We start from the raw sequence: 17,060 nt of genomic DNA, 5'->3' as shown, positions 1-17,060 counted from the left end.
GCAAGATAATCTCGGTAGCTTGCTGGGCTCTTCGAGAGGGGCGGAGGAATCGAACCCGGCTCAGCCGGCTGGCTGCGCACAAGGCAAACGCCCTACCACTATGCTATCGCTCCAGCCCTGAAAAATAATCATAAAAATGATATATGCCAAATGGCAAAGCTGAAGGGAAATATATCACAATAAAAGCAGTCATTCATATTCATGAGTGACCTTTGCCTCAGAACTTCATAAACGCTGCAAGTATAATTTCCATCATTTTTTTCTTCTTTCTTTTCTTTTTGGGTCTCACCCAGCGATGCTCAGGGGTTACTCCTGATTCTGCACTCAGGAATTACTCCTGGCCATATGGGATGCCGAGGATTGAACCCAGGTTGGCTGCATGCAAGGCAAATGCCCTCCCTACTGTGCTATCACTCCGGGACCCTAATTTCCATCCTAAGGAAACAAAAGTCAGCATAGTTAAATGAAATGCCCATGGCCTCAGAGGCATGATGCATGTGTTACTGATCTACCTGGAAGGCTTACAATACAATGTAACATATGATATGAATGTATAAAAGTTCTATAGAAACAGAAAATAGAGTAATCAACTCTGCTTAATGCTTCAAGGTGGTAATCAAGCTGAATACTTTCTAATACGTTAAAAGAGGAACTAATCTAAAGCAAGGGGCAAAAGGGTATGCTTAGTATTGTGGCTAGATAATATTAATAGAACTCAATTTTATGAGTAAGGTATTGAAAGTTTAGATTTTCTCTTATTGATGGCAGAAATTGCCATGTTTTAAAGCATGGCATAAAAAACAATAATTCTAACAATGCCTTATCCAACTCTGGACCAGTCTACAAGCCAGCCACAGTAGAAAAGAAAAGCAAGACAGAGAAAGCAGAATCTGATAGGCTAAGGGACAGGAAGAAAAGGGAGGAATGGAGAGGGTGAAAGGGAGAGAGAAGACGTGCACTTCTCCTTTTCTCTCCTCTCACATCTTCTAAATTAAATTTCAATAAAATCTTCCTTGGTTCACAAAAAATTTTTTTTAAATAAAAAACATAAATAAGATGGATCTAAGAGTTGTGACAAAAGGGTATTTTATGTGTAATGTTTTTAATTTTGATGTCTAAACGAAGTAAACAAAACTATAATGTTTTTTAATTACAGGCACTGGCCTGTGATTAAAAAAATGGGAGAGTGAAGTTATTGAGGAACAGATGCCAAATGACAGAGAATGATGAGATGCTTTAATGGAAACTAAGACGGTTATATGAATCAGAAGGTAACATAGCATGCTCCTATCAGAATACATCCTCCACAAGAATGCACATCTGTGGTTAATATTCTCTTGGAGAATACTAATTTGCTTTGTCATTGTAAAAGGCGGGGTTGAAGGCAGATTATTTTTCCTGCTCTTCCTCCCATTTGACTGTTTTAGGGACATTATGGCTACATTCCTTGCCTACTTAGCAGGTAGAAGAGTATTAAATAACTGCAAATGAATTCCTAACTGTTTAGTGTAGATGAGATACACAAATACCCAATTTCCAGAAGTGGGTTTGAGAGAGTACACGAGGTAAGTCTTCTTTTTGGGGGGGAGGGGGAGCTTTTTGGGTCACACCTGGCGATGCACAGGAATTACTCCTGGCTATGCACCCAGGAATTACACCTGGTGGTAGCTCAGGAGACCGTATGGGATGCTGGAAATCGAACCTGGGTCGGCTGGAAATCGAACCTGGGTCGGCTGCGTGCAATGCAAACGCCCTACCCGCTGTGCTATCACTCCAGCCCCAGGAGGTAAATCTTGTGCCTGGCATACAGCTGTGATCCTGGTTCAAACCCCCAACATAACATATGGTCTCCTGAGCACTCCCAGGGAGCAATCTTAACCACAGAGCCAGAAACAGACCCTTAAAGTTTGTGACCTTCTCCCTCCTGCCTACCCCCAAGTTTCCAGAAGCATAACACCCAGCTATCCAAAATTTCAAATCTGAGGACCAGGACCACAGAGATCATACAGGGATTAAGGTGTATGCTGTGCACCTGCCTGGCCTGGTTTGATTCCCAGCACCAACCAAGCAGCACCGACTCTGGTGGTCAGGCAATCCCTGGCCAAGCAGTATATCTTTCTTCCCTCACACTGAACCACTGGTCCAGGTGGCCAACAACCACAGGACAGGTGACTAGAAATCTGAAGTCCACCCCTGCAGTTTGCTATATTATTTTTGTCTTTTTAATTTAAAAAAATTCTTTTTTGGTTGTGGGCTACAGCCATCAGTGCTGGGGATCAAACAGGGTTGGTTGGTCAGACGTAAATCTTATTTTATTTTGCAACTATTGTGGGGCCCATTTTTCAGTACAGGGAAGGCCAATAGGACCCCAACTGGTGGTCTGCTGCGGACTGAAAGCAGAGCCTCAGCACACAATGTGCTCAACCACTTGCAAACCATCCCTGGAGTGTTATGTTTTTGTCTAAATTCAGGGCTGGAGCAATACCACAGCGGGTATGGTGTTTGCCTTGCATGCGACCAACCTGGGTTCGATTCCTCCGCCCCTCTCAGAGAGCCAGGCAAGCCACCGAGAGCATCCTGCCCGCACAGCAGAGCCTGGCAAGCTCCCCATGGCGTATTCGCTATGCCAAAAACAGTAACAAGTCTCACAATGGAGACATTACTGGTGCCTGCTCGAGCAAACTGATGAACAATGGGACAACAGGACAGGATAGGACAGGACATATTAAATTCTAATTCTGAGGCTCAGAGAGATAGTACATGGACAAGAGTTCTCGCCTTGTATATGACCGACCATGGTTTAATCCCAGTACAACATGTGGCCCCTGGGCACAGCCAGGACTGACTTGAGGAGAATGCCAGGACTGAAGAAATACGCATACAGTCGGCTGCTAATTCTGAGAAACATTAAAGAGAAAACAAGAAAGCAGATGCTGATAGAGGTATATATGACAAACTTCCTGGTAATGGAAGAAAGAAAAACTAACCAAGTTTCACAGAGCCTGATTATGAATGATTACAATTTCAGGGCAAATTATTTGACCCCAAATAGTTCTTTTTCTTTTTTTTTTTTTAAATAATTTATTTATTCATTGAATCACTGTGGGAAAAGTTACAAAGTTTTCAGGTTTAGGTCTCAGTCATGCAAATATCAAACACATTTCCCTTTACCAATACTTATTTTTCACCACGAAGAACCCCAATAAACCCCCACCCCACCCCTCCCAATACCTGTGAGGCAGATGAATTCTAGTTAACACTCTATCTACTTTGACTAGATTCATTGTTTCAATAAAAGATGCACCATTATTATTTAGAGTTTACCCCCCCCCCATCAGACATGCTGAAAAAGCGTTGTGAAATGATTTGCTTTCTACAGCTGGGTTCAAGAATTAAATGTTGCGGCCGCGCGGTTTTGGATTTCTACTATTTTACTTATTAACCATGGAAGTATTTCTACTAAAAGTCAGATAGACCCCAAATATTTCTTAATACTAGAAAACATCATAGTCTATAACTCTCATTTATCCACAGCAATATAAAAAGGTTCAAGTAAAATTTTATATAAAAAGCTTATGTTTAAAAAAGTCAAAGACGGGGCTGGAGCATTAGCACAGCGGGTAGGGCGTTTGCCTTGCATGCAGGCAACCCAGGTTCGATTCCCAGCATCCCATATGGTCCCCCGAGCACTGCCAGGAGTGATTCCTGAGTGCATGAGCCAGGAGTAAACCCTGTGCATCACCGGGTGTGACCCAAAAAGAAAAAAAAAGAAAAGACAATTTGTTAATCTTGATGAATTTCACTATGCAATATTTGGACATATATATAGATATTACTGAACAAACATACATATATACTTAAATACTGTCCACTGTCCTCCCGTTGTTCATTAATTTGCTCGAGCTGGCACCAGTAACATCTCCACTGTGAGACTTGTTACTATGTCTGGCATATCGAATATGCCACGGGGAGCTTACCAGGCTCTGCCGTGCAGGTGAGATACTCTCAGAAGCTTGCCAGGCTCTCCGAGAGGGCAGAGGAATTAATATGCACTTAAATACTGCATAGTGAAAATTTGTCAAGATTAATAACTGCTAAAATAGCACAGCGGTAGGGCGTTCGCCTTACAAGCGGCCAACGTGGCCGACCCGAGTTCGATTTCTCCGCCCCTCTCGGAGAGCCCGGCAAGCTACCGAGAGTATTCGATATGCCAGACACAGTAACAACAAAGTCTCCAATGGAGACGTTACTGGGCCCGCTCGAGCAAATCGACGATCAACGGGAGGGCCTTTACCTTTACCTTAAAATAGATTAAGCAAAAATAATTTTAGTTATTTACAAAGCACAAAGCCAATTCACTGAGCTATTAGTAAACTGCTTAGTTCAAAAGATCTTGAAGAAGGGGCCAAAGAGCTAGTGCAGCAGGTAAGGTGCTTGCCTTGGATACGGAGGACCCAGGCTGGATCTCTTGTACCACATGTGGTTCCCCAAGCCCTATCTGGAATAATTCCGGAGCCCTGCTGGTCATGGCAAAAAACCCCAAATGAACCTGAAAGATTAAGTGGTACAGTTTAAGCTGAACCCTCCACTCATGTTACAAATAAACACAACCTTCATTTTATTTGACAATGAATGAAACACGGTATCAAACTTTAATCTCCATAAAGGCATTTTTATTATGTTTACTACCATAAAGAAGGGTACCAAAACTATAAGGGCAATCAATATTTATCAAAAAGTTCAATAAATATAAACGTTTACTACGGAATACCTCTTATCCCATAAATAAAAGAAACCTATACATCACATACATTTCCTTAGCTTTCTTAAGGATAAAAGCTGCACTGAAGAAATACACTTATGGCTGTCTATTTTTGTCTTGTTTTGGTTTGGTTCTGGGGTCACATCCAGAAAGGGTTTACTCCTCGCAGGGCTCAGGAGACGATATAAGATGTTGAGAGTAAGCCTGGCTCAGCTGCATGCAAGGCAAGAGCCTCCCCTCTATACTATCTCTACCTGCAAGACAATTTCCGAGCCTAATTTTGTCCTTCAAAAAGTATGGCCCCGGGAAGGGAGGTGGGTATTCTAGTGAGGGGAATAATATTGGAGTATGTACATGAGAAACCATTACAGTCCCAGTAAATCACAGAACCTCAACTGAAAAAAAAATTGTACCCCGGTGGCCAGAGTTGTTTAGTATCTTACTTTCTTGGTGCTCGTGGTAGACCTTGTGGTGCCAAGGATCGGAACAGAGGAGACTAGAAGGAACGCATGCACTCTAGCCCTCTGAGTTAGTTTCCAGCCAATTATACTAGATTCTTAATACCTCCTGTGTGCCTAATATATGGATAACGCTTTATTGCTTATATGTATTCTCATTATTGCATATAACTGGTCTCAATTATACACTCCTCTGAGAGAGGATATTTAATAAAAATGTACAGGGGGCTGATAGATAGCACAGAGGGCGGAGTACTTGTCTTGCACACAAACTAGACTGGGTTCTATCTCTGGGATCCTATATGGTCCCCTGAGCACCACCAGAAGTGATCTCTGAGCCCCGAGGACTGCTGGGTATGGCAAAAAGAAAAAAATGTACAGGCTCAGATTTTAATTTTAATTCCAACATTACAAAGCTACTGACAGATACCCCAGGTACTACTGAAGTCATGGTGCTTGCCCTGCATGCAGTCAGACCATTTGATTCCTGCCAGTGCTCACGGTGCCCTGAGCATGGCTGGTTGTGGCCCAAACAAACAAAAAGCCAAGGGAAATAACAAAAAGATCTGCAGAGCATATTTTGCATGAGGGAGCCTGAGCTCCATGGCACTGTATGATCTCTGAGGCAATGCTGGAAGCAAACCCCATTCTCTGACTACCCTCCCAACCCTCGTCCCCAGCACTGAGCGGTCCACAAGCATCGTTGGGTAGTACTCATCCCCTTCCAAAAAGGAAATTCCTTATGATTCAGCAATATTTCTCCTAGGCATTTATCCAAAGAACATAAAAAATACTAGTTATGAGAGATATTTGAACCCCTGTGTTCATAATATATTCACACCAGGCAAACATGAAGTCAACACGAATGCGCATTCAAGAAGACTGAATAAAGAAACTGTGATGGGGCTGGTGAAATGATTCAGTGAGTAGGTTACTTGCCTTGTATGCAAGTTGACCTAGGTTTCATCTTTGGTACCCTGAGCCTTGCCAGGAGTGATTCCTGAGCACAGAGCCAGAAATATGCTTTGAACATCACTGAGTGCGGCCCTAAAACAAGAAGCTACACACACACACACACACCCCACGTATATATATTTAATGCAGTAACACCCTGCTATTAAAAAAAAAACAACTAAAATTGGAGAGACAGTTTAAAGCTAGAGAGCATGATTTCCATGCAGGAAAAGCCAGGTTTCAATTTCCAGTACCACAGGGTCGCCAAGCACCAATGGGGGAGATCCCTGACCATTAGCTTAGAATAGCCACTGGGCACTACACCAGGTATGGCCCCGAGACAAAAAACAAAATCAAACTATTTGAGATGAAAGAGATGGATCTTGGGGGTCGAAGAAGAGACAGCATGCTGGCTGCTTGTCTTGCCCACGGCCAAACTAGGTAAGGAGTGATCCTTGAGTGCAGAGTTAAATGGAAACCCTAAGCATCCCCAGTTTTCCCAAAGAACAAAGAATGGATTCTTGAGGTGATACTAAGGGAGTGAAAGACAAATTCCTGATGGTTTCAGTTCTGTGTGGAATCTAAATAAAGAAAATGAACTGGAAACCCCAACAAAACTCCTACATTCAGTGGAGACCATGGTGGCTGGCAGGAGACAAGGGGGAGTAGTGAGTAGAGGGGTCTTTCTAGTGGTGGGAACGCTCTGGAATTTAGGTGGCTGAAATGATGAAGCTTATGCACAGAGGTGGGAAGCAGAACTGAAAATTCTATGCTATTGTAAACTTTGATAAAACAACTAAGAAGAAAAATATACGTGCCCTTCCCCACCACAGGGCCAGGCATTTATTATTCATGGCTTTATTTTTTGGTTTGTTTTTGGGCATACTCAGAGGCTACTCCCGTAGTTCGGGGGTCACTTCTGGTGGCATTGGGGAACCATAAGCAGTATAGAGTATTGAATCTAGTCCTCCTGCATGAAAAGCACATGTTCCAGTCTACTGAGACCTTTCTCTTGCCCCTCCTTATCTTTTAGGGGGTTTGAGCCACACCTGACTATGCTCAAGACTTCTTGGCTCTGCACTCGGGGACCACTCTTGGGGCTTGGGGGACCATCTGGGGTGCCAGGCACTGAACCCAAGTCAGCCACATGCAAGTGCCCTACCAGCTATACTATCTCTCCAGTCCCTGCTTCATTCGAATTTGAAAATGATCTTCGGGTGACTTTTTTTTTGGGGGGGGGGATGGTGGTGGTGTGGAGGATCGGGATCAAAACTCTATGCCTCACACATCGGCTCTATCCCCAGTTTCTCTCCAGGTTGTTGCAAACTTCTGAGTTAGTATACTGCTTCAGTAAACGTAAATAGAATCTCCAAGGTTCTACTGAGTAGTTTTAAACGTCTCCCTAGTAGTCCCTAGCTGCTGCTTTCTTTTATGGAAACCCCCAAAGAGTATATGAAAGCCTGGTCAGCTTTTGGACACAAACATTCTTTGTAAATGTCGCCTACATTAAAGTGAAAGCACCAAGCCTTCAGAAGAATGAAATTAATTACAAAATCATCTTCAGCAGAATGGGGGCTCTTTTTACTGGGATGGTCAATGGCTGAAGGTCCTCTCTGGGCTAAGTAGCTTTTAGCAATGTGCCAGTATGCTAACTTACACTAAAACCAAAAACCGGGCAAGTTACCACAGCCTCAGTCATTGAAGAAAATGTCAAGCTCATGCATTTGTTCACAAAAACAAGTAACTACTGGTATACCTATATATACCAGGATGATCTGGGTAGATCAACAATTCTAGATAAATTCAAGATAAACAACTTGTAAACTTCCAGAAGCTTGTAAACTACTCACATAAAAAGGAGGTAGGCAGTATAACCTAACTTAAAAATGCAACCATTAAGCAAGGGTTCGATGAATCATTGGATCACCCCAACTTAGAAAAAAGGCAGCGATGTTTCCATCAATTAAGAGGTTCCCGTAATTCTATGCTCCGAAAGAAAATATCTGCCATTCTGGGAGCCGTACTTCTGGGCGAGGCGGATCCCAACAGCCTTGAACTGGGTACAATCTCAACCTGCCAACTTAACTGGAACATCGACTGGGTACAAAGATGGGGACTGACTACCTGCTGGACAGGGCGGGTTGTCATGGTCAATGGAGAACGGTCAGCAACCACGGTCTGCAAGTGCTACTCCAGGTGGAGACCTTGACAATGGGTGTGTGTGTGTGTGTAGAAAGGACATTCAGGGGGGCAGGGGGGCACCCCAGGTCTATAAACGGCAGAGGGAGGCTCAGCTTATTTCACCAAAAGTTCCGCTGCCCGGAGCACCCCTCCCTCCTGCCCCTCCAGAAAGGGCCATGAAACTCCAGCCCAAGGAAAAACTTTTCCAGGGAATTCACGGGGGCCGGGGATCGTGCTCGGCGCCCAGGGCTGGCCCGATCGTGGCTCCTGGCCATAACCTCTGCTCTGCTCAGACCATTACAGCTCCCTTGCGCATACTCTGACCTTACCGGTCGGGGGGGCGGCGGGTGGAGATGGGGGAGTGGGGGCCCGCAGCTCCTCCTGGGAGGAAGGGTCTCCCAGCCGGAGGGCGGGATCGTGGCCCGGCCACCCTAGGCGGGCTGGCCCTTGGGGGCCAGCGGCGTCCCCGACAGCCACGCTTCGCGGCCGTCCGGGGGTGGGCTGGGCGGGAGGCGGGCGGGAAGCAGGAAAATCGGGGGAGGACCACCCCCACCCCCACCCCCCTCCCACGCCCAGCCCTCCCCGGCGCCGGACGCCACCCCGGAGCCCCGCGGGCAGCCCACCCGCCCCCCGCCCCGGGCCGCCGGCCCCGGGCCCCGCGCTCCCAAGCCGGGCCCCGGAGAGCGTGGAACCCGGCGGGGCCCGGGCGGCGCGTACCTGTCCAGCATCTGCTGGAGGGCCTGGTCCGGCATCTTCCGCCGGGCCCCGCCGGGGACAAAAGCACTGCGAGAGGCGGCGGCGGCGGCGGCGGCGGCGGGCGTAGGCCTCGGGCCGCGGCCGCCGCGAACTCAGCGCCCGGCGGCCTCTCCTGGGGCCGCTCCACGGGCCGGGCGGCGGCGCGGCGGGGCGAGAAGGCGGCGGCGGCGGCGGCGGGCGGCGGCGACGGCGGCGCCGGGGAGGAGGAGGGGAGGAGCCTGCGGCGGGCGCGGCGGTCGCGGCCCGGTTCCTGCCCGTCGGCCCGGGGTTCCGGCCAGGCACCGCGGGCGCCGAGTCGCGGCGGCGGCGGCGGGAGCACCTCTGTGAGGTAAGAGCCGGCGCCCCGTGCGCGCCGGGGTCACACGACGCCAGGGCCCGGAGCAGCCTGGGAGATGTAGTCCCCGCACCGTCCCCGCGGCCGGCTGCACCGCCCGCCCCGACCACCGCCGCCCTCCCGCTTCCTTCCTCCCGGGAGGGGGAGAAAGAAATGTCCTGCGGGCCGCTTTCCAGGAAGCAGCAGGATGTGCCGCGCCGCTGTCAGTAGCAACCAGGTCAGCCCGCCCCGCCGGCCGCTTCCCCCGCGCAGCCCTCGCCCGCAGGTGGGACCGAGCCAGGTGAGGGGCGGGGGGCGCGAGGGGCCAGTCCTGGGCCGGGACCCTCGCTCGGCTCTCCCGCCCGCTCCTCCCTCCCGCCGTGGCGTCGTGGGCGCCGCGGGCCGTGGTGGCTGGGGTGGGGGGGATGGGGTGCGGTGGGGTGCGGCGGTGGGGGGGCCGAAGGTCCGGCTTGGGAGCCCGGGGGTCCCGCGGGCCGCCGTCCGACGCGGCTGAACCCATTTCGGGGCCGGGGGTGGAGCATTGCACAATCCCCGCCGGGGGTCGGGTGCGCGCGGGCCCGGGGGTTCTTCCCGGCGGGGCTGCGTGGGCAGGCGGTGCCTGTCGCCGGGAGCTGCAGCGCTCCCGTCTCGCCTCTCCCCTCCCCGAGCCTCGGCGCGGTGGTGGTGGCGGGGGTGGTGGGGCGTGGGTGCTTGCTTGCGGGGGAAGGGGCAGGGGCGGGCGGAGGGTGCACGATGGTTTTCTCCTCCTCGAACCCCTCCGAACCGAGCCTTGGCTTTCCGGGGCTCGCCGACGCTCCCCAAACGGAACGCGTCGCGAATAAACAGCGCTCGCTCGCTCGCTCAGCTGTGGGTTGTCAGGGGTGTTTGTTTCTCTCCCTCCGCTGTTAACCGTTTCGAGTCGCCCCGACACTTGCAAGCAGGTGGATGGGCGCGCGGGTGGGTGGGTGGGTTGTAGGATGGGAGGGGGGGGGCATCGCCAGCCGCCCCTCGGGTGGTCCTCGGGCGCCCCGAGGGGACCGCTTCGGCGAGACGCAAGTCCTGTTGATTTCAAGCCTGGCGGCGTCTTTGGACCGACCTGTGGCTTTTCCCCCAGTGCCACGGTTGCTTAGGACGTTTGATCGGTTTCCCTCGGTCCAGCCCGGTTTCCGCTGCAAGATGTTTGCTTTTTCCCTTTCCATCAGAATGTGTTTTTTCAGCTCCTTTCGACGTGGAATTTTCGGAGCAGCTTTTAGTTCTGTTTTAAAGTTTGCTTCCTGAGTCGGTTTGGACCAGTGTTCGTTGCCAGAAAACGAAAACAAAACATGTGACCAGAAGTTTATTTGGCCTCCGATTTCTGAAAGATGGCTTTTGTGAAGGGGCTGTTAGGGATCCGCATAAATCATAATTAATGCTTCTTCACCTTTTTTTTTTAAAAAAATGGATTCAGAAATAATCCCTCAGGAAAGGGAAATAAATACTTGGCATAATCAGGGTGTCTGATATTTTAAATTTTCATTTTTTGCCCCTCCTACTACATAAACCTTCCTTAATGGTCTGAAGCAATTGTCAGCTTCTCGTACATATAAAAGGAGATGTACTTGTTCATCTTGCTCAATAAATAGAATTGTGTCCTTGCATATTGATTAGATGATGGCAGACTCCAGATTCCAATTATTTTATGACTTACCCTTAAACGAGTTTTTGAAGGGATGGGCTGGTGTTTTTTGTTTGTATTTGGGGCCACACCCAGCGATGCACAGGGCTTACTTCTGCCTCTGCTCCGGCTGACTCCTGGGTGGGGCTTGGGAGTGCCGGGAATCTACCTGGGGTTGGGCTCGTGCAAGGTAAACGCCCTACCCGCGTGCCATCACCCCAGCCCTTAAAGGAGCTCTTACCTCACCTTGGAATTTGAAACCCATTTGTGAAGAAATGGGTTCTGTGGATAGCAAAGGTCTGTGTACAGATTAATTTATATTACTATTTAAAGAACTATGTTAGCATCTTCATAACAGTCATATTTGCTGGTTGTGTTAAAACCCCTCTGAAAATATTTTTTAAAAAGTTACTCAGAATTAATTAGCACCTGCTCCAGTAATTCCATTCTTTGTTGTCTAAGGAAGAGAAATAAAAACATTGTGTCTACATGAAGAGTTATATTCTATCATACGTTGCAACATTATTACTAATAGTGATGAAATGGAAGCAGCCCAAATATACATCAATGAAACCAAATGTGTATCTGTACAGTTGACTACTATTAGGTGATAGCAAGTAATAATAATAAGTTCTGATACATGTGATAGCACTGTAGCACTGTCCTCCCATTATCATGGATTTACTCCACTGGGCCTAGTAACATCTCCATTGTGAAACTTGTTACAGTGTTTGTTATCGAATACCTCATGGGTAGCTTGCCAGGCTTTGCTGTGCCCGCCATCTCTGGTGATCTCGATCTCCGTAGCTTGCCAGAAATTTGAAAACATTTTGTTTGTGGCCAAAGAGATAGTAGAGGGTGCTTGCCTGGCCCAGGGTGTGATCCCTGAGCATAGCTGGGTGTGTGGTCCATATCTCCTATTCTTTAAAAAAACAAAAAAAGAAAGAAAACAAAAACACCAAAAATCCCAATGTATTTTGCTTAGTGAAAGGAACTAGTCACAAAAACCATGTATTGTATAATTTTATTTATATGATATAATAAGAATAAACAAATTTGGGCCAGGAATGTGATGGAGCTACAGGTTGTGGAGCCAGATGCTTTTATTTGTGAGAGCCTGACAACACAGAGACAAAAATAACAGCAAATATATTGATTAGTGATTCCCTTGGGCTAGAGACATTAGGGAGAAATGGAGAAAGATCGAGAATGGGTTTGAGTATTTTGGTGGGGTGTGAGAATATTTTACAATTAGAATGGTGTGATTATACAACTTTGTGAATTATGTATCTCAATTTCAAAAGTAAGTTAAAGGGTTGAGGAAATAACTCAAAGGTCGGGAGTGTAGGCTTTGCATGTGGAAACCCCAGATCAACCACTAGCCCTGCATATTCTTCAGAACACTGCTGGGAACAACCCCAAAGCACCACTAGTATGACCCAAGCACTCATCCTCCAATAAATAAGGCAAAATTAGATTCTGGTAATGGTGGTACAGCTCTATAAGTATGTTAAAAATATGAATTGTGTATTTAATGAGCGAATTTTATGGTGCACAATTTATATCTCAACCTGATTAACAAAAATAATTTGAAACATCATTATCCCTGATTTTAAACTATACTGCAAAGCTGTAGTATCGAAAACAGAATAATGTTGACATAAAAACAGATGGTTACAGGGGTTAGGCGCTTGCTTGGGTCCCGTCAACACCAGTTTGAATCTCTGGCACTGCATATGGTCTCTTGAGGACAGAGCCAGAAATAGCCTCTCAGCACTGTCAGGAGTCGACTGCCCAGGCTCTCCCCCATGACCCTCCAGAATAAAACAAAATTAGAGACAGATCAATACACCAGAATAGAAAGGCCGGAAATGAGCATATGTATATATTCAAATTCATTTACAAAATGGGCTGGAGCGATAGCACAGCAGTAGGGCATTTGCCTTGCTCACAGCCAGCCTGGCCAGGCCGAGTTCGATTCCTCCGCCCCTCTTGGAGAGCCTGGCATGCTACCGAGAGTATCTTGCCTGCACGGCAAAGCCTGGCAAGCTTCTTGTGACGTATTCAATATGTCAAACACAGTAACAAGAAAATGGAGACGTTACTGGGCCCACTCGAGCAAATCGATGAACGGGAGGACAGTGTTTTGACAGTGTTTACAGAAAATGAGGTAAAAGAATAGTAGTGGGAAAAACTGGACAGTCACATGAAAAAAGAATCTAATTAGGCCACTATATTAAACCATACACAAAAATTACTTTAAAATAAAGACCTGAACATAAAACTTGAAACCATAAAATTCCTAGAAGAAAACAAAGGTTTGGTTAAATTTCTCAACATGAATCAAAGCAATGATGCTTTTAAAAAAAATCTGACAATAGGGGTCAAAGAGATAGTTCAGTGGACAAGGCTTTTGCCTTGCATGTGGCTGACCTAGGTTTGTTCCCGAGTGCCACATATGTGCCCCATAAGCACTGGCTCACTCAGCCCTGTGTGGCCCTCATGTAAATCAGTAAATCTGACAGAGATTACAGTAAACAAAAAGTGAAACTAAGGACATGGGATTATAACTAAAAAAGCTTTTGCACCGCACAGAAAAACATCAACCAAATGAAAAGGCAGTCTACTGAATGGGGAATGATATTTGCAAATCTATGTCTGACATAGGGGTTAAATATCCAAAAATCTATGAAAAATTCATACAGCACAATAACAGCCAAAAAAAGGTCTTGTTTAAAAATGGGCTGAGTTGAGTGCGCCCCCGAGGCTTCTTCAGCACCACTGGGATGGCACCTCAGGACCCAGGCAAGCCCATCTTCAGGTCCTTGCATTGGCCCTCTTGCCAAATTGACCAAGAGTCACCAGCAGCACCATCGTGTTTCCCCAGGACTCCTCAGCATTGCTCGGGAGGGATAAAAGCAGAATCTTAATAGATAATTTTTTCCAAAGAGGACATACAGATAACTAACAGGCACATGCAAAGATGCTCAGTATCACTAATTATCAGTGAAATGCAAATCAGATCAGTACCACATTGAGATATCACCTCACACCTGTCAGAATGGCTATCATCAAAAGAATATGATCTGGAGAAAAAGAGTCATCAGTTTCTATTTGTCAGAAAACATGGCTGTTTGTTTTTACACCGATGTAAATTGGTGTAGTCATTGTGGCAAATATTATTTGATCTGGCAGTTCTGTTTCTGGCTATTCATCCAAAGAAAACTAATTCAGAAACACTAATTCAGAAGCTTTTTGGACCCCTCTGTTCATCACAATATTATTAACTGAAGTCAGACTGGGAAACAACCTAAATGTCCACTGCTAGGTGATGAATAATGCAGTTTGCTCTGTGGGAAGTTCAGTTTCTGTGTTGTGGAGGAGGGTTGGTGGAGGAAGGATTTTGAGTATACTTTTGTTTGGGTGCTTTACTTGGCAGTGCTTATTGCTGGTGATGATTGGGATGCTAGTGATTGAATCTGGAGTCTCACATGCAAACCACCCCAGCCCTTTGAACCATCTTCTCATTCAAAGAATCTTGAGTCTGAATAAGTATGAAAAGAACACACACGTATAAACATACTGTTAACAGATCCTTCACCATTGTGGGACCCCATGCAGATAAATTTTTTGTTTAACTTTAGACACCTCCAAACCTTAGTAGACTGATGTTGCAGTCTATTTTAATATTTGTTTACATTTCTCTCAACTTCAAATTGTATTTTTATGATTTGTGTGTTTTTGTGAATATTAACTCTTATAACTTGTGTATATTGTATCAAATGATAAGACTACTACCTACATATGTCTTATGTATTCATAACCTCTGGTTTTCTTGATTTTTAAAGTATTTCTAGACTATGGGCTGGAGCGATAGCACAGTGGGTAGGGCGTTTGTCATGCATGCAATTGACCCGGGTTCGATCCCTCCGTCCCTCTTGGAGAGCCCAGTTAATGGAGACATTACTGGTGCCCACTCGAGCAAATTGATGAACAACGGGAGGACAGTGCTACAGTGCTTCTAGGCTATGTAATTCATCTTAATGTTTTTCAAATTGACACAAATCTCCCCCCAACTAAAAAAAATTATTGACAATAATCCACTCATAGTAACCTGCACAGTTCAAACACATGTTGTTCAAAGGTCATCTATATATGTCTACACACATAGAAGAATATTAATTATAAAAACAAAATCTTGCTATTTGCAACAATACATCTTTGAACCTTTAAGTATGCTAAGTGAAGAAATTCCAAAAATCAAGACTCAGGCATGTGGCTTAGCAATAGAACACTTGCCTTGCATGTGTAAGACCCCGAGTTTGATTCCTGGCACTGTCAAAACAAGGCTGGAGAGGTAGCAGGAGACCCAGGTTTGACCTTCCCCAACAACTCATACACCTGAGCACCATGAGGAGGAATGCCGCAGTACTAAGTTGGGAGAATAGCTCCTGAGTATAGCCAGGTGTATTCCAACCTGTCCCTCCAAACACAAACAGAAAAACAGGGGCCAGAGTGATAGTACATTGGGGAGGATGCTTGCCTTGCATGTGGCTAAACCGGGTTCAATCCCGGCATCCCATATGGTCCCGCGAGCACTGCCAGGACTAATTCTTGAGTGCAGAGCCAGGAATAGCCCCTGAGCATTGCTGGGTGTGACTCAAAAAGCTAAAAAGCCAAAAACAAACAAACAAAAAAGAAATAGAAAGTCAGAGCTGAATATAGTACAGTGATGTGGCCAATAGAGGTTCCATCCCTGGTATCCCATAATCCCAAATAGTCCCCTGAGGAGCATCAGGAGTCATTTCTGAAGGCAAAACCAGGAGTAAACTCTGAGCATCTCTGGATTTGACCCCCCCAAAACAACAAACAAACAAAAACACTAAATAGAAAGTAAGACATATACTGGCCCTGAGGCCTAGTGTAGGGACTTACCATGGTCAAGAGTTCAAATCCCTGGTAAACAGAGCATGATCCTTGCTATATGTGATGTTGGTGCCATAGTTGATTTTCCCAAAACCTCTGGCAAATAACACAAGCTGAAAATGTGTGCAACAGCAGTAGCAGCAGTAGCAGTGACATGACCAAGGGAAGGGGCAGGGGAGGGAATTAAAAAACAAAACGAAAACAACTTTGTGGCTTTACCTATATGCAGTCTGAAAAACTAAAACTGATGACACCAAAAACAGGAGAAGCGGGGAATGGATGAAGGGAATCAAAAGATACAAGTTTCCATTTTAAACAAGTCTTAGAGATGTAGCATGGGATTCACAGGCAAAGGGCTGGAGTGATAGCACAGCGGGTAGGGCGTTCGCCTTGCACGCAGCCAACATGGCCGACCCGAGTTCGATTCCTCCGCCCCTCTCGGAGAGCCCGGCAAGCTACCGAGAGTATTCGATATGCCAGACACAGTAACAACAAAGTCTCCAATGGAGACGTTACTGGGCCCGCTCGAGCAAATCGACGATCAACGGGAGGGCCTTTACCTTACCTTACCTTACTATTATATACAGATCTGAAAAAAACTGATGGAAAGTGGGCTTGCCATGGTAATCCTTTTGTATTAAAAGCAAATGTCAGATCATTAATTGTAATATATCTGAAACTATCACAATGCTATGCATGTGTCGGTTGCACTTTTAAAAGGTAATTAGAAGCCAGAGCAAGAGTATAGCAGGTAGGGCTCTTGCCTTGCACGCTGGTTACCTGGGTTCAATCCCCAGCACCGCATATGGTTCCCCAAGCCCACCAAAATTCTGATCCCTGAGCACAGAGCCAGGGGTAACCTTGAGAACAGTTGGGAGTGGCCCCCAAACCAAAATAAGCAAATAAGAATAAAAAGGTAATTAGCACTGCATAAAATGTTAATAGGACATCTAAAATGAAAATTAGAAAAGCAGATTACTGATAATTACTCTCAAGCTTCAATCTTAAATTTTTATTTTAAAATTAGGGTCAGGGAGATAACTCAAAAAGGCTGCC

The 17,060-nt window shown here is 46.3% G+C and overlaps 2 protein-coding genes across 3 annotated transcripts in view; one reads left to right on the top strand and one right to left on the bottom strand.

Annotated features, from left to right (window-relative positions):
* Window positions 1-9,258, bottom strand: part of MARCHF5 (membrane associated ring-CH-type finger 5) — a 43,087-nt gene extending 33,829 nt beyond the window's left edge. The window contains exon 1 of the mRNA XM_056130484.1: window positions 9,073-9,258. Within this exon, the coding sequence (XP_055986459.1) occupies window positions 9,073-9,107 (35 nt within the window). The 5' untranslated portion in view covers window positions 9,108-9,258. The remainder of the gene's footprint in view (window positions 1-9,072) is intronic.
* Window positions 9,259-9,512: 254 nt separating this feature from the next.
* Window positions 9,513-17,060, top strand: part of CPEB3 (cytoplasmic polyadenylation element binding protein 3) — a 207,574-nt gene continuing 200,026 nt past the window's right edge. The window contains exon 1 of one of the 2 annotated variants that reach the window (XM_056130478.1): window positions 9,513-9,725. The gene's annotated coding sequence lies outside the window, so the exon portion shown is untranslated. The remainder of the gene's footprint in view (window positions 9,726-17,060) is intronic. The other variant, XM_056130480.1, reaches the window with a different exon arrangement.

The sequence above is a fragment of the Sorex fumeus genome, unplaced genomic scaffold (genome assembly GCF_029834395.1).
Source record: "Sorex fumeus unplaced genomic scaffold, SorFum_2.1 ptg000078l, whole genome shotgun sequence".
Taxonomy (NCBI): Eukaryota; Metazoa; Chordata; class Mammalia; order Eulipotyphla; family Soricidae; genus Sorex; species Sorex fumeus.
This window is presented reverse-complemented; position numbering and strand designations above follow the sequence as displayed.